Source organism: Antennarius striatus, chromosome 21, assembly GCF_040054535.1.
Source record: "Antennarius striatus isolate MH-2024 chromosome 21, ASM4005453v1, whole genome shotgun sequence".
In the NCBI taxonomy this organism is placed as follows: domain Eukaryota; kingdom Metazoa; phylum Chordata; class Actinopteri; order Lophiiformes; family Antennariidae; genus Antennarius; species Antennarius striatus.
The window spans coordinates 14,926,704-14,952,961 of record NC_090796.1 but is presented as its reverse complement, the minus strand read 5'-3'; the positions used below and the strand labels follow the sequence as shown (position 1 = coordinate 14,952,961).

The 26,258-nt window shown below is 49.1% G+C and overlaps 5 protein-coding genes across 9 annotated transcripts; 2 read left to right on the top strand and 3 right to left on the bottom strand.

Moving 5' to 3' along the window:
- Positions 1–40: 40 nt before the first annotated feature.
- syt15 (synaptotagmin XV) lies at positions 41–2,435 on the bottom strand. Its single transcript, XM_068305521.1, has 8 exons — positions 2,114–2,435; positions 1,845–2,034; positions 1,605–1,750; positions 962–1,254; positions 696–863; positions 518–626; positions 262–444; positions 41–180 (listed from the first exon to the last, which is right to left on the bottom strand). The coding sequence occupies exons 1-8, from the start codon at positions 2,319–2,321 to the stop codon at positions 41–43; spliced, it is 1,437 nt and encodes a 478-aa protein (XP_068161622.1). The 5' UTR covers positions 2,322–2,435.
- Positions 2,436–2,606: 171 nt separating this feature from the next.
- LOC137588732 (nascent polypeptide-associated complex subunit alpha, muscle-specific form) lies at positions 2,607–5,728 on the top strand. The gene is made up of 3 exons (XM_068305971.1): positions 2,607–2,702; positions 2,788–3,081; positions 3,655–5,728. The coding sequence occupies exon 3, from the start codon at positions 3,669–3,671 to the stop codon at positions 5,580–5,582; it is 1,914 nt and encodes a 637-aa protein (XP_068162072.1). The 5' UTR covers positions 2,607–2,702; positions 2,788–3,081; positions 3,655–3,668; the 3' UTR covers positions 5,583–5,728.
- A 177-nt stretch (positions 5,729–5,905) lies between these two features.
- Positions 5,906–8,770, top strand: zgc:112285 (uncharacterized protein LOC561476 homolog). Its single transcript, XM_068305319.1, has 6 exons — positions 5,906–6,618; positions 6,742–6,851; positions 7,201–7,295; positions 7,386–7,666; positions 8,160–8,323; positions 8,402–8,770. The coding sequence occupies exons 1-6, from the start codon at positions 6,483–6,485 to the stop codon at positions 8,579–8,581; spliced, it is 966 nt and encodes a 321-aa protein (XP_068161420.1). The 5' UTR covers positions 5,906–6,482; the 3' UTR covers positions 8,582–8,770.
- A 61-nt stretch (positions 8,771–8,831) lies between these two features.
- On the bottom strand, positions 8,832–10,937 carry timm23a (translocase of inner mitochondrial membrane 23 homolog a (yeast)). Its single transcript, XM_068305320.1, has 7 exons — positions 10,540–10,937; positions 10,324–10,382; positions 10,160–10,253; positions 9,980–10,064; positions 9,821–9,879; positions 9,598–9,708; positions 8,832–9,519 (listed from the first exon to the last, which is right to left on the bottom strand). Exons 1-7 carry the CDS (start codon positions 10,643–10,645, stop codon positions 9,401–9,403), a joined length of 633 nt encoding a protein of 210 aa, XP_068161421.1. The 5' UTR covers positions 10,646–10,937; the 3' UTR covers positions 8,832–9,400.
- Positions 10,938–14,431: 3,494 nt separating this feature from the next.
- qki2 (QKI, KH domain containing, RNA binding 2) lies at positions 14,432–25,658 on the bottom strand. Of its 5 annotated transcripts, none has more exons than XM_068305219.1 (9): positions 25,071–25,658; positions 23,199–23,347; positions 22,124–22,240; positions 20,728–20,871; positions 19,537–19,624; positions 19,044–19,328; positions 18,607–18,630; positions 17,791–17,868; positions 14,432–15,794 (listed from the first exon to the last, which is right to left on the bottom strand). In XM_068305219.1, the coding sequence occupies exons 1-9, from the start codon at positions 25,210–25,212 to the stop codon at positions 15,772–15,774; spliced, it is 1,050 nt and encodes a 349-aa protein (XP_068161320.1). In that variant the 5' UTR covers positions 25,213–25,658; the 3' UTR covers positions 14,432–15,771. The 5 variants fall into 5 exon arrangements, with proteins under 5 accessions (XP_068161320.1, XP_068161321.1, XP_068161323.1 ...); XM_068305220.1 differs by having other exon boundaries at positions 17,791–17,865; XM_068305222.1 differs by lacking the exon at positions 18,607–18,630 and having other exon boundaries at positions 25,071–25,657.
- Positions 25,659–26,258: the final 600 nt, after the last annotated feature.

Below are 26,258 nucleotides of genomic sequence, written 5' to 3'. Positions count from 1 at the left end.
CAGATTTTTTTTATTAATATACGTTCTCTCTGTGTGAGCTTCAGGTGGCCCTGCTCAGTCCATGCCACAGTTTGACCGGCTCCTGGGGTGTGTTGACCATATCCATCCAATGCTGGAGCTGCAGGCCCCTGGCGTACATAAAAGGCCCCAGCACCAGCACTCCCAGTAGGACCGGAGGCTCTGGGAGAAAGACGGTGAGTTTAATCCATCCATCATTCACAGTAATATGATTTATGATGGACACGGCGCTGACGCTTTCACCTCCGCGGGCGCCGCTCGGCTGCTGCAGCTCAAATCTCAGGCAGGCCTCATCCAGATGCTGCGAGCGAAGTTTAAACGTCGTCCTGTAGCTGAAATAGGGCTCGACTTCAGCTTTCACAGCACAGCTGCTCCTGATCTTCACCGCCTGAGTGTGTATCTGTAAGCTCACCTGGACGCACACACCTAGGAAACACACGGATGCTGTGTGAGCAGTACCTGGGGGGGGGGGGGTTACTCAGGTGCTGCTCTGGTATACCTGCGTCTGAGGGCAGCTGTAAGCCGCGGGCCCTCAGGACCACCACCGATAGGCGCTGCAGAACTGGACTGTAGCAAAGGGAAATCTGCACGTCTCCCAAATCTGAACACTGACAGGTTTGAGGAGAAACAATGATTACAAGCATTCTTGATCACTACCTGTGTGTCGATTTGCGTACCTGGGTGTCGTCCTCCGTCTCCAGGTCCCTCCAGAGGACCCTGCCCGCCTGGCCCAGCTCCCCCTCCAAGGGGAACAGCACCCTGCCCACGGCGTGGCGTTTACTGTCCTGCTTCACGCTCAACACGCAAACGCTCAGGGTGCTCTGGGACACGCACACACCTGACACCTGAGGGGAAATACTTCCATCGATTAAACTTCCTCTTTCATTTTTAAAGCAGATTTTTTTTTTAACTTGCAACTTTAAATTCCCCCCCCCCCCCTCGCCTGGAAAATGAAGCAGTCGTTGAACTCCGGGTCGGGCCCCGTGCCCCGGGCCTTGGCCTGGCGGGGTCGTCGGTCGTCGGGGAGAAGTCGGAGTTCCACCAGAGTCACGTTGCCGTGGAAACGGGGAGGGAGGTTGCCGAGGCGGAGCAAGGAAACCAGGAGCTGCTCGCTGCTGTGGCGATACTCCACTGAGAAGCAGAGACGGGTGGCCATGCCTGGGGGAGGTGCGACCACCTCGTTCAGGGGGGGGCCGGAGTAGAGACCGGCCAGCAGCGTCCCCACCGGGTACCATCCTGGTGGAAACATGTTGATCAGTAGGTTAGAACACGCCCTAAAGATTGTAATCTTCCATATAAATTCCATAGAAAAATTTATTTCCTGAGATATTTCGTAAAATCTTTTCCACATTTGTTTCCACTCATCTTCACATTTTCTGTTTTTGCATCGACGCTGGGTGAATTACTATTTACATTCTGCTTTCTCATTGTACAAAAATGAACCCCGTGAGAGGAGACGCCCTTTGAACACGGATCACGTCGAGCCAAGAGGTCAAACGTGTTCACCAGATGGTGATCCATGTGCAAGATAGGAAAATGAAGGAATCTTGGATGAGAAGCTCACAGATAAGTCAGAGATGACGTACTGCTTACTGAGAGAGACCCTCGGTGGGCTAATATGTCCCCCTGGGGTTCCATCTTCATCTCCTGCTCTTCTTCCTCCTCCTCTTTCCTCGTGTCACCCTGACTTGTCGTGAAGCGAGGTGGCAAAGCGAACGGGATCTCCTTCAAGCTTTCAGACGGAGAGAAACGTAACATTTTTAGTGTCTTCTTCTTTAACCCAGGGTTAGGATTAGGGTTAGGATTAGGGTTAGGGTGGTACTAACGTGGCCCAGGAGCCCTGAGACACCGGGATGACCGGAGCGGACCAGGCTGGCCCTGAAGGCACCACAGACAGCAGCTCTTCGTAACGACCCGGACCCTTCCTCTTCCTCCACAGATGACAGACCATCAAACCCAGCAGCAGCAGCAACAGGAAACCAGCAGAGAGACCAGCAGCCAGCAGCAACACCCGGTCTGAGCACCAGAACACACAACAAACACACACATGAACACACACCTCAGGCTTAAAACACTCACGCAGTTCACAGCTTACCTGTCATTTTGCAGCAAACACCCCCAGAAGGCGAACCTCCTTTGCTTTCCAGCCGCTGACTGACGCTGACTTCCACCGATCGGAGAGAGAACGACACAGATGGCCGTTTCCCACCGTCCCGTGTTGCTTCCGGGGGCTCCGCTTTAAACCTCTTTAAAGGACCAAACCGCTGTTTCAGGTGCACGACATCATTTACCAACCAAACCATAGAAGAAGAAGTGTTCTGATGATGCTGGGGAGTCCATGACAGGCTGGAACGGCCAAAGGTTGTCCAGGTCAAAGGCCTGTTGCAGACCGGAGGGCATCGACCCCTCTCCTTAGGAGGCTGATAACAGTGTGTGTGTGTGTGTGTGTGTGTGTGTGTGTGTGTGTGTGTGTGTGTGTGTGTGTGCGTGCATGTGTGTGTGCAGCCTCACATTTATTAGGCTTTAACTCTGCAGGACGTCCGTCCATCTGTGGTGTCTGGAGGGGTCCAGTCAAGCTGTGCTGGGGGAGCACTGGGTTGCTCAACATTGTGGAGTATTATTTTATACTTACCCTCTGCTTTAAATACCCCCACTCCACCCCCCCCACAACCATCATTACACATGTGAATATGCACATATATGACCGCCCAGACAGCTGATCTGACCTGGACTCCTCCTGTTTAACCTGTGCACACACACTGTCCACAGATTGGGCGGCGGCTAATGAGATGACAGCTAATCCCAGGAGCTAAAGGCAGAGTAATGGTTGTCTCTTCTACAAGAAGGCACAATATTCAGTCAAGAAAAACCCTCACGTCCCCTCTTGATACCAGGTTGACATGGAGATCATCTAGCAGACAGAGGAGGTGACCAGGAGGAGGAGTTTAACCTGGGAACAAAAACGGTGGTTTTGTTAGGAAGGGAGCGAGGACAACGAGGAGGGAGGGGCGACATTTAGCCTTCTGTGGCGAGCAGAGGTCACACACGGAGAGACGTTTAAAGGTAAGATGGTTTTCTTTGATTTTTCTCTATATTTGTGTTGATTTGCGTGGATTTTCTTCACGAAATCATAAAGGACTCAGGATGTGTGCAGGTAGAAATACAGAAGGGTTGGTTTGAGATGCAGATTGTTTGTTTTAACAATATTGATTATGTATTTGTGATGGTCTGAAGCAGGAATACAGAAGAATAAAGTTAAGCATAATCTGCCCTGGAATGGAAAATACAAAAAAAATCTAGTTTATGCCCATTTTTTATGCTTGTTTGTTTGGTATTTCATTTATCGTCTGTCAGCTGAAAGCCAGGCGGGGGCCAGATGCTCTCTGATCTATCTGTATTGTGTTGTAATAATGAAATAATCTGGATTGTGTAATCCCATTAGGATAATCTGGGAGCTCTTTGTGTGTGTGTTTCAAATTCAGTCCGGTGCAGTCTGCAATTGCACCACCAGACGGCGCTAAATCACAATGGAAATTTAAATACGTATATCGCCATACTGTGTTCAGATGGTGTTTCTGCTGAGGTCAAAGGTCACGTATGGGAGGTTCGACATTTTAGCGTGTGTTTCCTGTGCAGGCGGTGCCGTTGCCATGGCGAGGCGTGGTCGCCCCGCGTCCGAGTCCTACCAGCCGGTCTTTTCCTCCAGCGGTCAGCTGGCGTCCATCTCCAGTGAAGCCGTGGGATTGGAGGATGACGCCGACCGCGCGCCCATTTTCTCTATCTCTAAGAGCTCCATGGATGTCGTCATGGCAACGGGGCCACCTCACGAGCGAGACCCGTCCTGGACGAGGATGGACCTGAGGCGCAGCTACAGCACCAACGCCCGCTCAGAGCCCCACTCGGCGACACACAAGAGGTTGCACCCCCACCTGTGGCAGCACATCGGCGCCGTCAAGTGGCCCCCCCAGGTGCAAAACGTGGAGGTCCACAGCCCCCCCGCACACGGTGAGCGCTGGTTTGCTAACAGGCAGCGCTGGAGCCAAGGTAGCGGCGGCACGCAGAGCCGCAGCAGCACTCCAGAGACCATCGTATGGAGAGACCGGACCTCACGCCCCCCCAGTCTCACCCCGGACTCCCCAACTTCCAAACCTGCCTCCCCCCTGACCAGCACCTCCCCCTTCATCTCCCCAACGTCACCACCGGGAGATCTTCTAACTCCTTCTTCATTCACAAATTTGAACATGCATCCCCGGAAAGACCTGCCCTCACCCGCAACACCTCCCCCGCTGTCGCCCCCCAAGTCTCAAACCTCCTCCCCCATGCCATCGCTCTCTCCCACCACAGAAGAAGAAGTCTTCCTCGAGGACAACTTGCTCTTCTTCACGTTTCCCTCTCATCAACTAACGCCCGTTAGCTTAGCGGGACGAGGCGGGGCTCCAGGTCGTGGTGATGATGTCATAGAAGGGCTTCAGAGTCCTTCATCAGAGGATGGGGGAGGGGGGAGGTTAGGCTACCTGATGCTGAATTCCCCGACAAAGACCGAAGACGCTGGACCTCCGGTTGTTCTGGGGGACGTTTGTCCGGCGGTCCGAGGGTGGGGGTCGCCCCTGGTTTCATCCAGGAGCGACTCTCAGTTGGGGGAGACCTGCAGATGCAGCCTGAAGACCAGAGAAGATCTCACAAAAATCCCAAAGGGGGGGTCGTTTAAGGATGAGGGTACAATGACCTCGCAGCTCGAACTGGCGGACGCAGCGGTTCAGACCGTCTCCCCACCCGGCTCTTCGTGGGGCCTCATGAGGAACCTGTCGACCTCCAACATGGGCTCCCACTCCATCCTGGGGTCTCCACCTGGATCCAGACTCAACCTGAAGTCCTCGGTGGGGTCGCATTCCAATCTGGTGTCGCCATCCTCCAGCATGTTTCCTGTGAGTAGCGGAGAGGAGGAGAAACCAGGAGGTGACCCGACATGGAGCTCCTCGCTTCATCTCTCCTCCTCTCCTCACGGTCTGGAGAGGAGGAGGTCGTGTCTGAAGATCCAGGGGGAGGAGAGCGACGGGATGGGGAGGAGAGGCAGCATGAAGCAGGTGCAGTGGGACGAGAACGGGATGACGTGGGACGTTCACGGAGCGTCCCCGGATCAGGAGGTTCTGACCGCGGCCATACGGAAATACCTGGAGGTCCACAACAGCCCCCCACCCAAAAGACCTTCCTCCAAGAAGAAGAAAGCTCCAAAACCTCCTCTCATATCAAACGTGGTGAAGGCCATGGCGCCGGAACTCCACCCACCCGTGATGATTCCTATGCCGACTTGTATGGTGGAAGGTGGGAAGGGGGACACGCCTGATGGGGCGCCGGAGGATGGGGTGGGAGGGGGCAGGAAGGAGGAGAGAGAAGAATCTGATGGCAGAAGAAGTAATGCAGAGGTAGAGGAGGAGGAGATCAGAGATGAAGGCGATCCTAAGTCACCCTCACGGGGGGGTGGGACAAACCGCAAGAGGAGCGTGATGCGGGCCCTGAGGAGGCCCCGGTGGTGCGGGGGCTCCTCCAGGACGGCAGACGACTGATCCTGGACAAACTGGTGGATTTACTGACAGCCCCCCAGGAGAGATGTTTACTCCCTGTTGTTGTTGTTTACGAACAAACAACTTGTTTTCTGGAGTGTAAACCTGGTGACCCCCCCCCCTCCCCCCCACCTCAGGTGAGGGTTCACCATTGAGGCGCTGCCGTTCAGATGAGCGAGCACATTCCCTCCTTTCATCAAAAGCTCACCAGCGTTTTCCACTGCCGGCATTGTTGTCATAGTAACACAAACACTGTTTGTTTCTGCTCTTTGGGGGGGGGGGTGTTTCTTCTTCACTTTCAATCAGGAACTCATTTTTTATGAATTTTTATTATTCCTGATCAAGGTAATGTACGAAAAGCAGGAAGCTAATTAGCATGTTGCTATGCTAATTTCTTCACATCGCGGTGACTCAAGATGAATTCAACCTCTGGGGACCGTGAAATAAACAAACTTTAAAACTTTAAAAATCCATCTTCTTTAAAACTTTTAAAAAACTTTAAAACTCCTTTAAAACTTTAAAATCCATAATTCATTAAAAACTTGTAGCTTAAACCGTGTTAGCTTAGCATGAATATTAGCAGTATCTTCCTCATGTCATGTGTGGCGTTAAACTGAAATCATCCTGATGAACATTTCCACTCAGGTTCCTGTTTTCGCGGCGGATCCGTCCAATCAGAGACCAAGGTGACGCCCGGGTCACTGTGTCACCGTGTGGCGTGATGTTGTTGGTTTGTGTGCGGCGCTCTGCTGCTTTTGTCTGGCTCCATGTACTGTATGTGAAACTGCTGATGGGACCTGAGCGGGAGAACAATCCAGCGCCTCTGTTCTGACCCCCGTGCACGCACAGCTGCTCGGTATAAATACCCCGGGCCGCGAGCGGCCGGCGATTCCGCGACAGACGATGGCTGTTCCTGCACCTCCTCTGCTCCTCCTCACGTCTCTGCTGCTCCCGCTGCTCTTGAGCAAGGCACCTCAGCCTGCAGCCGCGTTCACGCTCAACCCGGGACGTCAGCCGCAACACAAGCTGCTGCATCTGGGTGAGGGTCGACACACGCAGACACACACACGCACACACACACATGCACACGCACGTACACACACACACACACACACACATGCACACACACACGTACACGGCCTGAAAGTGTCGTTCTCCACAGACTGGCCGAAGGATTGTGGGACGGCGCACTTCAAACCCAATATGGCTGAGAGGATTGTGTCGGGGAACGAAGCCAGGCCTCACTCCTGGCCCTGGCAGGTCTCTCTGCAGGTCAGTCATTATGACATGATGAGGTGGGGTCAAAGGTCACCAAATGCATCTTCAACTTCAGTGTTCCAGGTTTCTACTGAAGATCTCACAAAGACGTTAGTTACCTTTTTAAAGATGGGGATTTTCACGCTTAGCTATCAGAGGTAGCGCTAACACCATCGGGTGTGGCACGGGTATGGGATCTAGAACTTCACTGTATCCTTCAGTATCCATGACAACATGAGGCTGGAACACTGGATCAGACAGAAACGACTCGCGTCTGAAACATCCGCGATGTTCTCCATCTTTTATTTTCATGAACGTAAAAATAACAGTGAATAATTAAAGAGGATGTCTGACTCTCCTTCAGGTTCGGCCCAGAGGAAGCAAACATTACATTCACGTGTGTGGAGGAACCCTGATCCACAAGAACTGGGTCCTCACGGCTGCTCACTGTTTCCAGAAGTAAGGAACGCACACACACACACACAGTCGCTAAAACCGACACACACCCATCAAAGCAAAGGCCTTAACGTGAACTTCCTGTCCATCAAGGGGTAAAGCAGAGGATGCTGGGAGCTGGAGGATCGTCCTGGGGAAGCACCAGCTGAAGCGCTCGGAGATGCCAGAGAGGATTTTCCCGGTGAAGAGGATCTACCGGCACGAGAACTTCCGCTACCCGGCTCACAGCGAGCTGGACTACGACATCGCCCTGGTGAAGGCGGCCACCGACATCAACCCCTCCAACTTCATCCGATACGCCTGCCTGCCGCGCAAGCAGACCAGCCTCAACCCGGGACACCACTGCTGGGTCACCGGCTGGGGGGACACCCGGGGTGAGTGAGGCAGGGGGGGTGCTGGAAGCTAGATGCTAACATTAGGAGAGTAAAGTAAGACCTCAGTAATCTGAATATCAGCAGCCGTGACTGAATATACTTTTTTTTTTCTTTTGTCCTGAATATTACACTTGACAAGAAGATTTAGCATCAAACTGTGAAAATTTATAAGTTTTATTCACAAATTCTTTTAAAATTTTCTGACGAATTAGTTCAGAATGTTCCAAAGAAATTGGAGAAATTCAAGATTTATAAGTCTTGATATCAGATCTTTTAAATCATTGCATCTTGTTAAACAGACATTAAAACCACATAAATCCAGATAGTAATTTGAATATTTGAATTCAGTTCAGTTTCTCATTCTATGTTAAATTTGACCTTTGTTTCCATATTAGCTTAACAAACTCACACGGTTCTTCAGGTATAATGTGTTTTTACCATGTCTATCAACTGTTATTCAAAGCTCAATCAAACAACTTAAATGATTTTTCAGGTGGGAAGGAGAATGTGTCTCTGGCAGAAGCTTTGAATCAGGCTCGCCTTCCCATCATCGACTTCAAAACCTGCCGGCAGAAGAAATTCTGGGGCGATCGAGTCCGGGACTCCATGATCTGCGCCGGCTTCAGGGACAAGGAGGACCCGCCGGCCGCGTGCCAGGTTCAGAATCGATGCTCACAAAACCGAAAGCAGGAGCGAGAATCCATTTCTTAGAATGTGATTGTGTTTCTGCTTCAGGGCGACTCTGGCGGACCCCTGCTGTGCCAGCTGGGACGCGACCGCTGGGAGGTGCACGGCGTGGTGAGTTTCGGCCCCATCGGCTGCACCGTGGAGAACAAGCCCAGCGTTTTCACTCGCACCGCCGCTTACATCCCCTGGATGGAGGCCACGCGCATCAGGGACTTCTTCCTGCACTGAGAAGCAGCTCCGCTCCGTTTCACGTCTGACGTCCACTCACAAACTGTTTTTTTTCTAGAAGCAACACATGTTCACTGTTTCTGGAACTTCCATCCTTCTAAAGATGCAAACACACTTTCTGAATGTCGATCGCTGTTTTCCAACACTCCACAGGACATGATTACAATCTATATTTGCACAATAAAACTGGTGAAAAGCAAAATCTTGGAGAAACATTTTCCCTTTTTTTTTTTAAATTTGGCTTTAATCGACCAGGTTTCTGGAGACAGAACAGAAATCACTGCAGACACAATAAATACCACAGAACTGATTGTGAGTCTTAGTTCTGACATCGCTTCCCTCTTTCATGATGGAAAAATCTGTCAGTCGTGATGAATGCGCCCGTGGTGACACACACACACACCTCATATCACACATCGCCTCTCACACCGGCTCCATCGAGCCACATTCACTGGGTTCATTCAATAAGAGAAGACACCCCCCCCCCCCCACATAAACAGATTTAACAGTTCACATTGGTTACATCCTCAGGAGGTTCTTGATCCTCACAGGCTCAGGACAACCGAGGTGAATGGCGGTCTAGATGATCTGGATTTCCAGCAGAATAGAGTCCATATATTTAAATCCCAGGTTGTTCCTGGATGGCGAGGTGTCCATGGGAGGGGGAGGGAGAAAAAAGGGGGTGGTGAACCAGTGCACTGGGACCAACTCCAATCCCCTTGAGCAGCACACTGCATTTAACCTCGTAGTGTTGTGGTTAAATGCTGTATCCTGGACAGATATTTGGCCCCAATGTGGATGCATATGTGCAGGAAGCGTTTAGTACAGCCTGGAAGACGTGGAGGAGCCGGTGATGTGGTCCCAGTTGTTGTAGAGCGCGTAGGCACCGGACAAGGCCAAACCCACCAGACCTCCTCGGGCGGCCCCCTTTAACCCACCTGAACACAGAAACAGCAGCAGCGTGAGCGTCAGAGTCTCCACTTGAGACGGATAGAAAAGCAGAAAAAGACACTCACTTCCTGACTTAAAGAGCATCCCCGTTAGCGTCCCAGCAGCCACTGTGTTGATGTCATCCTCTGCCCCTCGGGCCTTCTCTATGGCCACGCCGAACACGCTGTATAGCAAGGCTGCAGTAAAGACAACACAGGTGTGTTTACAGGAAGACGTCTGCATAGAAACAACTTTCCTCCATAAGATACGTTGCTATCACTGATCGCATTAATATTTCTGCAGTCTTACCAACAGAGCCCAGAGAGTTGGCCCAGGAAGCCCCCTGTCTGGTCACCATGTTGATAATCCTGGGGAGGAAAAAAAGCAAGGGGACAATTTATCAGCTAATCCATGTGTCATATTAAGGTCAACGTGTGCAGAAAACCGAACGTGTGTCTCTGTACTTACTGTACATTACGAGGTTTGGACCACGCAAGGTCTCGAGTCTCCTTCAGGCCCATCCTGAGCCCATTCAGAGCTCCCAGCGTCGCTCCTTCAGTCAGAACAAAGACACACAAACACTGAATTAGTGATCAGGTCCACTAAAAATACTCAGAAATTCAAGCGAAGGTGATTTCTACCACGTACCAGTCATGCAGGATCCTCCAATGGTGAAGAAAGCCAGCTCAAACCTCCCTCTCGTCTTACTGGCGCCTGTGGGGAGGATGAACTCATCTGTGTCCTGAAACACAACATCATCAGAAACTGGACACCAAAATGTTCTGTAACCCGACCGTGTGGCTGAAGCTCACCTGAACCAGGTAGCGAGGGTCGACATTGAGGTAAGGAGAAAGAGAACTGGCTCCGGTCACTGAAATGACATTGATGATAAAAAAGGGTTGATCATCTGATTAACACAACATAATTGATATGAAAATGAATTAATTAGCTGTTGAAGTAACAGCTGTGACGCCGACAGACGTCATAGCTAGCCAAAGCTAGCTAACGTAACGTTACACCATACTTACAAGGAACACTGGCGAGCTCTGATTTGGAGTATTCGGGGGCACCTCCTCCAAAAATATTCCCAAACCCGCCTCTGATTCCTCCTGATCCTTGTGATTTGTTGTCCATGGTGGTAAAAGGTCCGGCGGGTCACCCGGTGAAACCTGCAGCCAGGGGTTAGCTGCTAGCGCAGGTAGCTAGCCGACAAGGCTAACGTGATAATAATCTATCGTAAACTTCAAAATACAAAGCTAGCTTTTATCCCCGGCGAGCTGCTACTCGACGATGTCCAGGTGATGTCTGTGTTCAATGTTTGATGGATTCTATCGATCAGAACATCGGGTTTACATGTAGGAGTACCGAGCTCAAGTTGTCACGGCCCTGACCTCCAGTAACATGCTCTGCCGTAAAGCAGCTGCCTGCCGAGTGCCGACCCTCGACTGTCGTAACTCACATCCAACCGTGTAAGGTAAGAAAAACTAAAAATACATAATAAATGTCAGTTTTATTGAATTATTAAGATGGTTACACAAAATAAAAGTGAAGAAAAGGCGAAAAAAAAACCCGCTTTGAAAACGTTATCGAGCCTCCAAACGTCACGACACTACAACAGATCCTGGATCTGTTTACTCAACCAGAGGTCGAGCGCTGGGAGGCAGCCTCACGCTTTAAAACTGATCCCAGGCAAAAATCAGACTACGGAAACGGCCAAGGGTCAAATAAACTAGAACGCCTCAGGAATTTAGAATTCTAAAGGAGTTCTAAAAACAACATTCTGCCTTTTATCTCAGAATTATGTCATTATTCTTGGAATTTTAGTTAGTAGATATTAATTCAAATCAATCACGCGCTCGATAATATCATAAATATTATATTTAATTTTCTTTAAAAAAAATTTAAATAGATGTCGTACTTAGTACATTGGTTTCAGAGTTTACCGATATTAGAAATAGTGGTTCATGTTTATTCTAGCATTATACAACTGCTATTCTTTGGAATTATTTCATTCACCCTAAACAGAACTATATTATTTCCCCTACCGTTTTTTCTTTTTTAGTAATGTGGTTTATTTGTTTGTTTGTTGTTTTAAGGGTTGTAGTTGACCGCACAGTTGGAAAGAGCGCGTAGTTCTCCACATGTGACACAGGGGGGCAGCAGAGAGCTGGTGTCAAACCCACAAAAGACCAGCTGTTGGGTTACCGGACCGGTTCTGCCTTCCCTGGAGCAAATTGGCAGGTTTAGTGAAATTTGCTCCAAGAACTCCACCAGATGAACGTTCATCTTGCTGTTTGCGTTGGTCGAAGTAGATAAGTAGAGAATACATGAAGAATATTCACCACATCTATCCTGCCATTTAATGCACGATTTTAAACTTAACTTGAAACTTACCCATGATGCCACAGGGACCACACAAATGCACATTTATGCAACAGGCCCCTGGCATTTGCTGCCAGTCAGAGGGACAGCGGGACTGAAGGAATTCAGTGTGTTGAATTTCACGAATAACAGAGCATCTTATTTGGATTCTGTCTTTGTATGTGTGTATTCAGAAGGGGCCAAGTGGAGCGATGAAGTTTGCCATTGTCGCCCAGTGTGGGTGTTTTCAGACTCTCTGGCATGATCTGTGAGTTAGTGTTCTCTGTATTGCTGCCCAGTGTGCCCACTGTCTTTCCCACAATGCCCCATTCAGCCCCGGGCCTCTCTCTCTCTCTCTCTCTCTCTCTCTCTCTCTCTCTCTCTCTCTCTCTCTCTCTCTCTCTCTCTCTCTCCGTTAACACTCTCAGAATGAGTTACCACCCATTTTGTCCCTCTGGCTAATCATCATCATCATCATCATCATTGGACTACAAAACCAAATTTTCTGAAATAGCCGTGATGTCATCTTTATTATCCCTTTCTGCCACTCTTATTTCCAGCTTCTCCTTCGTTTCCTCTCCTCCCCATCGCTCCCTCTCTCACTTTCTTTCTGTCTCTCTGAGCTCCCAAACACAAAAGACAGAGAGGCCACGACAGGACCCCAGTGTATGCTGGTTGTCAAGGAGACAAGGAGACAGTGTTGGGTCTTTAAACTGCCTCAGAGGGGTGTGTGGAGTTAGGGGGAGTTGGCCTTATTTACATGGGAAGAGGACAAGGGAGAGAGCGGTTTGAAATACAACTTTTGAGCGGCTTATAAGACTCCGCTGTTATTCTAAAATCATTCCTGCACTCCGCCTTCAAATATTTACCAAGAAGAGGAAAATCTGGAGCGCTTCATTATGTGGAGAATGCTGTGCATACATAGTAATGTAAATCAACCTGTCCTTTCCTCCCTCCTTCCCCAACACACACACACACACACACACACACACACACACACACACATTCACACACACAGCCGTGCTTTTGATTGTAAGCGCTGGGCCCCAGTGTTGGCTGCTCTTAGGGTCGACTACAGAATACATTACCAGATGCTTGACGAGTGTTTCTCACCAGACAAGAAAAACGAGAAAAAGATGCAACAATTTTGAGTGGAAACAGGAAAAACAGACACGAGCGTTCACACCCATCCATGCACATATTGCACCCCCACCCATTTATGTCACACACACACACACACACACATAGAAACACACACACACACAGTCCCTCCTTTATTTTCTCTCTCTTTTTTGCTATCTTCCACTCGGCTTCTTCCTGTCCAGAGGATTGTCTGCCGTGGTCACAGTATGTCCTGTCCCTCTCTCTGCGATCCGGGGGCTTTTGGGGGTGGGGGGGGGGGTTGAGGCACAGGCTCAGCTCCAAAGCTTGAAGTTCACTATCAACCCCCTCCAAAAAAACTCCACAATGAAAGCAGGAAGGGCAGGGAGAGGACGAGCGAGCCACCCACTGCTGCATTCAGCGCAGAAAAGCCCCCATGTGAACCTGGCCTGTGTGCAAAACCTTAAATATATGGTTGGAAAAACAAGTTTTCATCCTCAATCCAGGAGCAATCGACCTGAGAATCTGTGCGTTTTTAATTCCTGACGCGTCCACATTAGATATAAAACGTCGATTTTGAATGAAACACATGTTGGTTATGAGCAACAGGTTTCACAGACTTCAGGAACAAATCTCGATCCTGAGTAATATTTACTCTGCAGATGTTTGAGGGAACGCTTGCACAATCAATTTCCCCTCAATTCCCCAACCGCCCAGTTCCTCCCAACCTTAAACCCCCTCTTCCCCCCCCCACCACACCCCACCCCAAACCATTTTCTTTCTGTTATCCATGTGCATGCCTCTCAGGAACCATGGTGAGCTGGGTGTGTTTTGTTCTCTCTTATTACACATGGATGTGTGTGATGTCCACTCAGGAATAACACGCCAAGGGAGAAGTTTAGGGGGGGAAAACCCCCCCCCCCAAAAAAACATGGCGTTTATGGCCTTTCCCCTTCATTTTGTGTTCAGGACCCCCGCCCCGGCCATCTGAGGAGTGTTTGGTGATTAGTATGCAGAAAGGAAGCTGATTTGCATCATTAAGAGCTAACAGAGAAAAAGCGACGAAGTTTTGTTAGTTTGAACAACTATGAGTTTAATCGTGTACAAAGAGTTATTCCTGCTTCAGTTAAGAAGTTCATCGTTCAACACACACATTTTGTTTCTCAACGGTTTTAGACACACATTTTTTTTTTTTGTTGCTTTGTTTGTTTTTTAAAGGAATCCAAAGACAGAAACCATTTAAGTAGTTAATAATCAAAGTGGTAACAGTTAGTAACCTACACTTGGCACTGAAGAGTAGATTAATGTTGTACTACACTGTTAATCTTCACACTCATAGTATACAAAGGCACAGAAGGCAAGCAATGATCTGAAAGGCTCCAGTTAATACAGAGAACATCAGGATTACCGACGACACAGGAGGGATCCTTACATCCACCAAAGTAAGGCGTAACGTTCTTACTGAAAAGGTCATTTAATGTTATTTTCACGTACAAAATAGAATATAAAAATACATTATAAACTTGTTACAGGTGTTACGACTCTTTATGTCAAGGCATCTGCTGGTTGTTGTTGTTTTTTTTTCTTTCTTTTGTGCTTCTGATGAAGAGGATATACATGCAAAAAAAACAACAACAAAAAAACAAAGAAGGAAAATTTGTACTTCAATAAAACCATCAAACGAACACAAGAGATCAGATGTAACACTGTTTCCTGGAAGCGTACGAATGAATGAATGAATGAATGAATGAATGAATGTCTGAGCTGCTGATTCAATACTGCATCCCTGCATCTCCAATTCAAATAAACCACTTTGTTTTTTTTTTGCCGTTTGACATTAAAATGGGATGAGTCGGCCGACTTTAGCCTGAGGAGAATCTGCATAAACCCGCCGTGTAGCAGCGGATCCAGGGAGTAAACGTCGTCCCAATCGCTCTCAATAAATAAAGGCACTGAAGCTGGTGCAATACTGTAGTGTAGTGAGACGGGGAGGGGAGGGGGCATCGATGTGCAACAGGTTTGGACCTTCGTCCCGACTCTGGTGGGACGCTAAAGACACACTTTGGCATTGTGGATTCAGTGAGCACCTGTTGTTTTATGGTTACACACAATCACACCAGGTGTTACGTTTAAAAAAAAAAAAAAAAAAAAGGAAGGTGAGTTAAATATAATCTTTCCACCAGCAGTTATTTCATTTTATAGCGAGTTACAAAAAGAGGTAATTATTTTTCAGGGATGCCCAATGAGGGGGGGGGGGGGAGAGAAATGCTAGAACACGTCAACTTTAACCTTTAGTTTCGTCTTTGTGCTGGATGAGTGTAGTTACTGTTATTACCAGTTTAGTGACACGTTATTTATAAGGTCATTATTATTGCATCATGTGGGCTGAGGGCGGGGCAGCTCAGAGAGACTGTTTGGCACGTCCAGACACTGATTTAGTGGCCCTTTCATCACCACCCCCCCGGGGGGGGGGGGGGGGGGCGCATTCCCAGTAAAGTGTGCTGGTTTCAACCGTTACAGATTAGGATTTCAACTGGTTTGACATTCTGACACTGCAGCAGAAGAAGGCACGTTTTGGTAAAAGTTTAGATTAGGACTCGGTGGTGGGCGGGGTCCTGAGGTTTATTCCCATGATCGCTGTCGTCTGGTTGGTTAGACAAGAAGCAGCCGGGGTTGTTCCCAATGTGCTGGTCTGGTTGGCTGAGCAGAGGGAGTGGCGGGGCCGTGGGCCAATGAGCGCGCCAGCAGGCTGAGATGGGTGGGTCATCAGTGGGCGGAAAGGTCAGAAGGTCAAGGGGTCATGGGTTAGTTGCCGTGGCAGCTAGAGTTAGACAGACAGACGGACAGACGTGGAAAGGAAACAAAAAGGGCACATAAAAGGGGGGGACATAAAAAGAAAAAAAGGTAGAAGAGAGATTAGTTTCAGCTAGTGGCGTCAGGATGACAACAAGGCAGATCTACGGCAGTCACGCAGCATGAGGGGCGTAAGAGCTGCGCGGCGCCTTCATGAGCCCTGCATAACCATTCATAGTGACTTACATCAACCACCGGGTGGTGACATAAAGAATGGCTGGTTAGCGATGCTCATGAGTCCTCATGAAAGTGTCTGCAGCCCCAACCCCACCACCACACCCACCACCACCACCACTCCCTCCTGCGGCGTGACTGCTGCTATAGTGATACCACTCATGCTAGCTGGGCTACGCTAGCTCAAGACAGGACAGAGAGGGAGACAGCATGGCTTCATGTGGGTGAGAGAGTGACCTTTGTGTCCAAGGAGGAGACGTCTGGGCCTCACAAATAACGTCCAGCAGACATTCAATCTGAATGATTAACAAGTTATTATTAACGGATTATTGATTATGGTTTTGATTGGCTTTCGGCTATGACGTATTAGAAGAGCTCCTGATGGCTACGGTAAGCAAGAGACGCCATAAAGGAGAGTGATGAGAGGTTAAAAAGATGGTGATTTTTTTTAGAGGGACTTAAGAAACAATTTAATCATAGACAGACTAACTACAAGAATTTAGAGGCTTTGGTTTTCTTTCGAGATTTTTTTTTTTCAATAGTCATCTTTATTGCCTTTTAGTGTTTTTTTGTCCATCGTGTACAACAAGGAGCGCCACCGCTCACATTCACACATATATTGTAGCCAGCTAGTCCATTTTCTATTGCATAAACAGTCACGAGGCCTGCGAATCGAGAAGGTCACCTCATCTTAAATAGACAGAGCAGAACACTGCCTTCATTGCCACCTGGGTGGTGACTAAACAGTAGTAGCTACACACCTTGAATAAAAGTTTTACATGGAGACATTTCATCTATAAAAAGCATAATTGTAAAAACCAAAATAAAAATTTACAAACTAAAAACACTAAAAAAAAAAAAAAAAAGAAGAAAAAAAAAAAGAAAAAGAAGAAACTACAAGTATTTCCAAGCAATCTTGTTCCATAAGCTTCAAATATAAGCACTTAAATCCTTATAATCCCTATATACAAATTTATTTTGCAGCTAAATACATGGTAACAGCACCACTCTGGCTAGGAAATATATGAAAGATGTAAACAGCCCCAATGATAAAGTCCAGTGGGCGACTGATAAGACCACAAACAACAGTATTTCATACAAAAGAGCTTGTAACACAGACCTCAGTAGTCATCACACGCTGTGTTTTAGTAGTAAAGACCAAAGATCATGTTGAAGGGAGTGACCTTCTGAGGGAGATGTTACTTTAAAATGTCATGTAGTCATGGGGCTTCACACAGGTTTTTGAATCAGGACAGTAAAAAAAAAAAAAAAAAAAGGAAAGAAAGAAAAATGTTTGTGGAAATCTACTGGAATGAAGTTGGGCGTGAAGAAAAAACTTCCCACAGATATTTGTAAGGTCAAAAAATGTATCAACGAGGAGAAAAACGATGACAAGAACCGTTTTTTGTTGGTTTTTTTTTTTTTTTTTTTTTGATAGAGAGAGAGGACTCCCAATCTGGACTCACGCTGATCCGAGTCACATGAACGGAACGATCCATTCTAATGGAGAAGGGTTCGCGGCCCGGCGAGCCGTCCAGGTTATCTAACAGCCCCGCCCGTCATTTTCTGCTCTGATTCGACCCCCACCGCGACAAATACTGTTTCACATTCGACGCTGAGGCCGTCCACTTGACATCCTCATCCGTCTTTTTTAGGCATGCCGTATTACAGAGAACACGTAAACTGAAATTGGTCCATTGGTCGGCATGCATGCACACACACACAAACACACACACACACACACACACACACTTATACACACACATAAAGTGGCTGGTGAGCTAACTAACCTCTGTCTGGGGTCACTACCCTTTGGTAAGGATGGATTCTCTTGTCGTGGCGTCGTACCTTAGTGGTCATGGCACCTGCTAACAGCCATTGACATCGCCAAAACAGAACACAGGTTACTCATCAGAAAGACATCAAACAGTCCACCAATGGCACCAACATCAGTGAAACCAGGAATTTACAAAAAAAAAAGAAAAGAAAAAGAAAAGAGAGTGTTCAAGTCTGAGGGTCAAAATAAGTAAAAAAAAGTAAAGAAAAACAACACCTCTAAGAGACAGAATTGGTGTTGTTTTGTGGTCTTCTGTTCTCTAAAGAAAAGATTAAATCCCAACCGCTAAACTTCTCACAAAACCTCTTCTAGTAGATTCAACAATCAGCTGTAAGCAAAAGTCACTCTAGAGCTCTGTGATTAAAAAATAAGCTTTTACATATATTAAATCACAAAACAGCGGCGCTAAATCGGGTCTATGGGATCACTAAAAAAAAAAAACGTGTTAAAAGTTACGAAGCAGAAGCTGAACTATTTATATATATGTATAAAAAAAAAAAAAACGTTAAATAGGGTGTCACACCACAACGCTAGTCCGCTAATACGAGAAGGAAATGAAGAGGAATGGAACGCTCGACGACAGGAGTGACTGTTGAGGAATCTGTCATCCTAAAGTATGAGCAAACTGAAGTGTTTGCCCTGAGGGGGTGAGGGTCGAGGGTGGGGAGGGGAGGGGGGTTCTTTCTCTGCAAGCCAGTCCGTGTGTGTGCGTGAGAGGGGTGGGGTGGGGGGTTTGCTATTGCTTAGCCTTTGGTTGGGAAAGCCATACCTGTAAAAACACAGGGAGAAGGGACTGTTAGCCCAGCAATGAGCTTCAGCACGCGGCTCTGGATGCTGTGGATGTATCACAAGAGCTGGATACCTCTACCCCCCCCCCCCAACCCCCTGTGAATTTCGTGGCTCGTTTTCTGGTTTAAAACCAAACAGAACGCTCGTCAGACCCGGTTGACGCGTTAGCTTCCAGCTAAACGTTTGTAGTTTGAGTCGTCGCGGCGACCTGTTAGGAGTCGGCGATGACAGACTGCCCAAACAGGAAAGCCGTGTAATCGTGTCAAGTTTTTTGTTTTTTTCATCGATTTTGTTTGTGTTTGTTTACGGTAGAAGTGGGCGGGGCCAGATTTCAGGTGTACGGGGGTCCGGTATCCAGTTCTCGTAATACATCCATTGACTCTGTATGAAGGTGAGGAACTTCAGAAATTTAAATACCTAAAACTCCGGTCGAGTCGATCGGGTATTCCAATATGGAGGGTGTGAGTGTGTACGGGTACTCGTATGGCGTGTAGATGATTCCGGACTCGGGCCCTTGCTGCACCAGCGCCGGGTGCGGGTTGGCCCCGGGGACGAGGGCTGAGCTCTGGATCTGACGGATCAGGGGCATGATGGTCGGCGTGGTGACCGGGGCCGGGTTGCGCAAGGAGGGAGGCAGGACGGGAGTGGGGCCCGTGATGATCCGAGGGGCCTGAGGGGTCGCTAAAGGGAAGGCGGCGGTGGCTGCAGCGACACACAAAACGCACAATTATGGAAGTATGCGCACACACCCACACATCGAGGAAAACAAAAGACAGGGGAGAGGAGAGGACAAACACACTATTTACCACGGAAACAGAGACATTGTTCAAACACAGTGGACTCCTGTACCAAGACTCCGCCCCCTCCCTCGCCCACCACCCCGCCTCCACACCAGTGATGTCATCCTTACGCGTCTTAACATTGGCGTCTCTGTAGGTCCCGTTGAGAATGGCCAGCTCCATCAGCTGCATCTTCTTCAGGTTGTCCTCCCCTTCGGCCTACACACACACACGACACACACACACACACACACACACACACACACACACACACACACACGCACATCAGCTGACAGCGTGAAGGAGTGAAAGTGAAAACCGAAGTAACCACATCTGAACCTGATCTTAAAGGAGGACGAGTCAAACGTGGCGTTGAGCGGCGGCGGCGGCCGTGGTGCGTATCGAGTGTCTCACACACGCGACACATTCCCGGCTCCGGTGACAGCGTTGGCGAGAGGTCGGGACTGATTTACTGCCGGGACGCGAATCCAACCGGGTTAAACCAACACAGGTGTTCGGCCGCCGCGTTCAGGCACGCGTTTCCGGACGCCGCTCGCCTTGTGAGGCGACGCCTGCGCCGTGATTAGAGCGGAAGTGACGGCTGATTGCCACAGTAGATTAACCCCCCCAACCACCATCACGCCCCCACCACCCCCCCCAACCATCCCTGCTGGTCTTTTCAGTCTGTCGCCATTGTTGGAAAGAATACGGAGGAAGCTTTGTGATTTCAAAAAAATGTGCTTTTTGTGATTGCGTCCGCGTCACGTCCTCGTGTGTCGCACACTTATGCGACACACGAGGACTGTAGGGTGTGTGTGTGTGTGTGTGTGTGTGTGTGTGTGTGTGTGTGGGAGGGGTAAAGGTGGGCTGGAGAATGTGAGAAATGTCGAGGAGCGCAATCAAAAATTTTCCCCTTGTGTGGAAAAAACAACAACAAGAAAGAGACGGGAGAATACTGTAGCCGGTCGTTTGGGAATGAAGTGAGTTGTGAACGAGTGAAAGGAGTGATGGAGTGGGGAGAACAAGTGAACAGACTCTCCATTCATTCCCTCAGCCTTTCAAACAACCCGGGGTTACCATGGAAACCCCTTTATGCGTGTTCCCTAATTACCCTAACCCCTTACACATACTCTCTCATACACACAGAGACACACACACACACACAAAAAAAAAGACACACACTTTCTGGACGGACAATCCCCTTCCCCCTTTCCATGCATACCAACACACTGAACCCTCATCCTGTCACACACACACACACACACACACACACACACTCTTGCCATCGGTCCGGTGCGTGATGTTCGGGGTCGGGTACTCACGGCGGGCACCAGCAGCTTTTTGACCTCGTTGATGGCGCGCTGGAGCTTGATCTTGGCGCGGTTGTGCGTGTCCTCCACCGTGATCAGGACGTGGAGGTCCTCGCTCAGGTGCTCCCAGTTGGGCTTCCCTCGGTTCATCTCCTCCTGGAACGCACGGAAGCAAAAACGTGTCAGAAGCGACGCAACAAACCAGGCCCGTCTGGGTCGTTTCTGCATCGGCCTACGAAGAAAACACGCACCGGCTCAAGGTCGCGGGAACGCTATCAGGTTTTTGTTGCTCTGCAGTTGTTACACCAGACCGGTGTTGGATTTTACCGAAGTCACTCGAAGACTGAGAGCAACAGTGAACTTTCCCAGAAGTGGCCAGCCTTCCAAAAGCGTTCCATGTGTGTGTGTGTGTGTGTGTGTGTGTGTGTGTGTATGTGTCTAGGCATGTCCAGTAAACACCAGCGTGAAGCAGAGGTGAGGTGAACAGCATCCGAAAGCATCACTACGTCCCTTAAAGGACTCAAACCTTTAGATCAGGGGTGTCAAACTCGTTTCCACCGAGGGCCACATCAGCATAACGACTGTAATAAGGCGTTGTCATGTGGGGACGCCTTGCTTACTCATTGACCAAAACAACGGTGCCTTCTAACAGGAAGTTCTGGTCCGGCCATCACCCTGTGAGTCCAAGCTGGTACCTTCAGGTAGAACTTCCTGGACTTAGGAACTGAAGTGAGGATCTAAACCCACGTCGGTACGTGTGAATGGTTTGGATCCTCCTGGCTGGGAAGCAGATACGCTCTTAGCAGCTTCACACCGCTGGTGAACGGCGCTCAGGAGGATTTACACGTCAAGTTCCGAGCTGTGAGTTCACCAGAACGTCTGAGACGAGTGAATAATGACAGGAGAAGCCCGACGCAGACCCGACCCCAAAGGGAAACTACGGCGTTGGGTCTGTGTTTGAGGCAGAAGTCTGTCCTCTGGATGGACGGTCAAGAGAGACGTCTCATTTTGAAAAACATGAAAAGTCAACATCTCTGCCTCCTCTCCTCCTGCTGCCTCCCACTGGGGCTCTGTTTTCCTTCCTCTCTGTCTCTGTGTGTGTCTCTCTCTCTGAGGGGCGTGCGGGGTAGGGAATGTTCTGGAGAGAGAGAGAGAGAGAGAGAGAGAGACAGAGGGTGGGAAGGAATGCTGGACTTGCTCCACCTGCCGTTTGGAAAGCTGGAGCCGAGTCCGTCCAACAGAACTCACCGGGGGAGAGGAAGAACAGATGGAGGGAACGCCAGGAGGAGAGAGACGGGGGAGAGAGAGACAGGCAGATAGATGGACAGACAGACAGATGGATAGATAGATGTGTGTTCTGGGTTGTGTGTGTTTTGTATGTGTGTGTGTGTGTGGTGGTGAGCGGTACCTTCTTCTTGTCCCTCATGGAACCCTTTCCTCGCACCATGATCTTGCAGCCGGTCTCGGCCTCCAGCTGTTTGGCGGTCAGTCCACGGGGGCCCAGGATCCTCCCCACGAAGTTAAACTACAGTGGAGAGCAGAACACACACGGTCACACACACACACACACACCAGCTTTATTTAACAACGAGAGTGTGTGTGTGTGTGTGTGTGTGAAGCCGGTGCATCTGCGATGTGTTTGTGTTCTAAGAGACAAAAATAGCCCGTTCTGTTGGTGCTGGCGGCCGGCGGCGCGACCGGGCAGCGCCGTTCTCTTAACCTTATCTGTCACTGCGACTGAGTGATTAACCAGACAGCTGCGCCGTGTGTGTGTGTGTGTGTGTGTGTGTATGTATGTTCATGTGTGTGCGTGTGTGTGTGTGATTCGTTCAATCTCTCTTCCTACATTTTTCTACATTTCCAAAAGTCGCTTCAGTAACACTTGCGACACATTCCCCCTCCCTCCCTCTTTCGCCTCCTCGTCGCTTGAACCCAGATAGAGGAACCGTTCTCTAAATTTAACCTTGATCTCGTCCAGAACGCTCCTGTGTGTGTGTGTGTGTGTGTGTGTGTGTGTGGGTGTGTGTAGTCATGTGAGCGAGGACAGCCTGTCATTGTACTCTCTGATTGGCGAGCTGATGCATGGAGAGAATCATGTGAGCCATTTCGGCGAGGATCAACTCATACTGAAGTACTTAACTGTCCTCGACGCGGCGAACGGAGGACGGATCCTCGATTCCCCCCCCCCCGAGTTTTGTTACTTACGGGGCTTCATCCACCTTTTTTAAGCTGTTGAAACATTTATGTTCTCAACGGTTTCCAAACTATCGATTTTTTTTTACTGTTAATCATTTATTAAAGTTGCGGAATCAGATATTAGATCAACATTAAGCGAAAGCCGCCTGCGATCCGAAGCCTCTGGCAGCCTGAGGAGAGATAAAGTGACAACAGCTAAAAGTAAACACAAATACAGAAAGGTCAGAGGTCACGGGGCGTGTGTGTGTGTGTGTGTGTGTGTGTGTGTGTAAGGAGGGGGCACTCACGTCGGGGTACTCCTTGACGGGGACGTAGAGCTTCTCCTGCAGCTGGGCCACGGGGCCGACGGCTTCGGGCAGCTCCTCCAGGTCGCGTCCGTTGAACATGCCGCCGTTGACCGTGTCGTTGTACATGTCCTTACGCACCCGGCCGATTTCTGTCACACGGGAGGAAAGAGACGAGTAAAATTAACCCACCCGACATCTAGAAAGAGTGTCAACCAGTGTTGGGTTTCTTCACACGTCCGCTTCTCAGGACGGTGAGTCACCATCACCAGAATTACTGACAGACTGACAATCAGACCGACAGGCAGCGAGACGCTTTCTGCACCGCGACGTAGAATCTGTAACCACCTGATGCTCGGCCGTCAGGCCTCCTCTGTTAACGGCCAGATGTGTGACACACACACACACACACACACACACACACACACACACACACGCTAATTAACTCAGTATGTATGATTCATTTCAACGCTGAATCCGTTTTCTTCGCGCGTCGATAAAAACCAAACTACTCTTAAAAACGGTGCGTTTTATCCCTTGAATGGTTCAAATCTCACAAATATATTAAACTTTAAGATAAAAAATTTGATTTTTTTGATATTTCTGTTTCAAACCACCCCCCTACCCCCCCCAAAAAAAAAACCAAAAACCCATCATTCTTTTGGTCAGTGATTGAGGTTCAGTTTGTTTAGTGTTGTCTCAATGACAAATGCTCACGTCTGATGCCTCTGTAATGACACGCTAGCGCAATAATAACCCACTGCTGCGAACACACACACACACACACACACACACACACACACAGAATAACTTCCTTGAGGCACAAATATCATCTGACCTCAGCAGCCTGACAGGCAGCGCTGCGTCCGACCATAATAACTACAGGCGGACGTATAATTACAGCCGCAGCTACAGCGACAATGATGATCCTCTAACAACCGACGCTGACCCGTGACACACACATCACACACACACACACACACACACACACTCACACCCAAAACTGCTCAGGCAAGCAGAGTTTGTGTTTCACTTCAGCTGGAAGAAGGAGGAAAGAAAGAAGAAGTGAGAGAGGAAGAAGAGGAGAGGAAGATAAAAGTGGGGGGATGATTGGGGGGGGGGGTTGTTACAGGCCTTATCTCAACACTCCAACCTGTCACTGCTTTATATTTAGACACACACACACACACACACACTGACAATTGGACGACTAAAGATGGGTCAGATCCGAGAACAGGTCCGGTGTCAGAACCAAAAAGTTGCAGCGGCTCTCAGAGACTGACGGGGTGGGGTGGTGGTGGTGGTGTTTGGGGGTCGACGTTTTGTCCCTTTTTAAAATGAGATGTGATCAACAACAACAAGTGAAGGAGATTGGAACAAACAACAACATGGAGGCAAACGCTGGAGTCCGGGCCGCTCTGCTGGGCTGGGATGGGCTGCCTTCACATAAGCCTGCGCATTAGGTCACTGGGAGAGACTAACAACTGTCTGTTTGTTCCCATCACCAGTGTGTGTGTGTGTGTGTGTGTGTGTGTGTGTGTGTGTGTGTGTGTGTGTGTGTGTGTGTGAGTGTGAGGAAGCTCATCTCCTCTCCACAAATCCAAAATGTGCCCCATCCTCTCACCTTAACCCCCAACAAACTGTTTCAAGGGTCAATCTGAGCCCAACACCAATTGATCCATCAGCGGATCGATCACTTTATAAGGTGTTCCTGCAGCTGATGGGTGATCGATAAGCTGATCAATACTAGTTAAACACCGGGAGAGGAGATGGGTTCATTTCCCACCCCCCCCCCACCCCCCAATAGGAGCAACAAGTGTTCCAGAGGGTGGGGAGAGGGGGGGGGGTGTTCTGGTGGAGGGGTAGCCGAGTTACCTTCATCCAGAAGCCGCTCCAGATGCGTGAAGATGCCGCTGAAGTTGGGCAGGGAACTCATGACCTTCCGGTCGTTCATCAGCTGCATCAGGTAGTCCGGGTTGGACTTGGGTCTCTCCTTCACCTCTGTCTCCCCCACCATGACTGCGGCTTCAGCTCTAAAGTGACCGAGCGAGTCGAAAAACTTCGGGGGGAAATTTCTACAGACACGCCCCGACGAACGATGCGAGGACCCCAGGGGATTCGACCCGCTGACCGCCTCCCGATGCGACTCCGACGCGAATCTCCTTCCCGGGTTGAAGCGACTCCTCCTCGGTGACCGTCTCCTCTTCCGAGCGAGCCCCCCCCCCCTTTTCCCGGTGTCAAGACTCCCTCCGGAGTTTAAAAAAAAAAAAAAAAAAAAAAGTTCCTTAACGAGGCGGGAGCGGCGCGGTTTGACAACTCCGGGACGGGATTCTTCTTGAGACGCTAACGGCAAGCTGTGCCCTCCGTCCCCGGCTTTCAGGCTCCGGTCCGCGGCGTGTCAGGATTCTGCAGCGGGGATCGACTCGCTATCATATGATTACAGTATAGCGGCCGGGCGAGTGGGGGCTGGCGCGAGCGCGCGGCGCGCGGCCGCTGCCAGAGGGGAGGAGGCTCGTGCTCGCCCCCCTCGGCCGGGCCCCGTCGGTCTCTCACGCGCGCACGTGCACAGGCGAGCACGCGCACACCCCACGCCTGCAGAATAACAATATAACAGCCCTACATAGGTATGCACACCTGTTCCGCAACAGCTGCTGTCCGTCACGCGCCTCGTTCAGCGCGTGCCGGAGTAGAACTATGTTGTGGTACCTGTACTGTTTAAATGACGCGAGTGTTAAGACTTTTAAAGAGAAATATGACGCCTTCTTTCTTAATGATACTTATTTGGATGCGCATTTTAAGTGACGTCACAACTGGACAGAAGTCTCTGCATATCTCTTAGTTACTACTAATAAGAAATAGGTTTAATCCATTGATTTATAAATTTGTGAGTTAATATGCATTGATTTATTGAGTGTAATGTGCTATTATTTTGAAATAAGGCATAGTTTTAGTTATTGCTGCCAAACTGGAGGACGAAATGGGTCCAGAATATATATATATATATATATATATATATATATATATATATATATATATATATATATTAGTATTTATTAGATTGCC

Coding starts and splice junctions, on each gene's coding strand:
- syt15 (XM_068305521.1), bottom strand. CDS start 2,321: ATGGTTTGGTTGGTAAATGATGTCGTGCACCTGAAACAGCGGTTTGGT. Junction 864..961: donor ACGACTGCTTCATTTTCCAG/GCGAGGGGGGGG, acceptor ATTTCCCCTCAG/GTGTCAGGTGTGTGCGTGTC. Junction 627..695: donor AGACGGAGGACGACACCCAG/GTACGCAAATCG, acceptor CAAACCTGTCAG/TGTTCAGATTTGGGAGACGT.
- LOC137588732 (XM_068305971.1), top strand. CDS start 3,669: ATGGCGAGGCGTGGTCGCCCCGCGTCCGAGTCCTACCAGCCGGTCTTT.
- zgc:112285 (XM_068305319.1), top strand. CDS start 6,483: ATGGCTGTTCCTGCACCTCCTCTGCTCCTCCTCACGTCTCTGCTGCTC. Junction 7,296..7,385: donor GCTGCTCACTGTTTCCAGAA/GTAAGGAACGCA, acceptor CTGTCCATCAAG/GGGTAAAGCAGAGGATGCTG. Junction 8,324..8,401: donor ACCCGCCGGCCGCGTGCCAG/GTTCAGAATCGA, acceptor TTTCTGCTTCAG/GGCGACTCTGGCGGACCCCT.
- timm23a (XM_068305320.1), bottom strand. CDS start 10,645: ATGGACAACAAATCACAAGGATCAGGAGGAATCAGAGGCGGGTTTGGG. Junction 10,254..10,323: donor ACCCTCGCTACCTGGTTCAG/GTGAGCTTCAGC, acceptor GTTGTGTTTCAG/GACACAGATGAGTTCATCCT. Junction 9,880..9,979: donor TCCAAACCTCGTAATGTACA/GTAAGTACAGAG, acceptor TTTCCTCCCCAG/GATTATCAACATGGTGACCA.
- qki2 (XM_068305219.1), bottom strand. CDS start 25,212: ATGGTGGGGGAGACAGAGGTGAAGGAGAGACCCAAGTCCAACCCGGAC. Junction 19,329..19,536: donor AGACGCCAATGTTAAGACGC/GTAAGGATGACA, acceptor GTGTCGCTGCAG/CCACCGCCGCCTTCCCTTTA. Junction 17,869..18,606: donor TTCTCCCTGTGTTTTTACAG/GTATGGCTTTCC, acceptor AATGGCTGTTAG/CAGGTGCCATGACCACTAAG.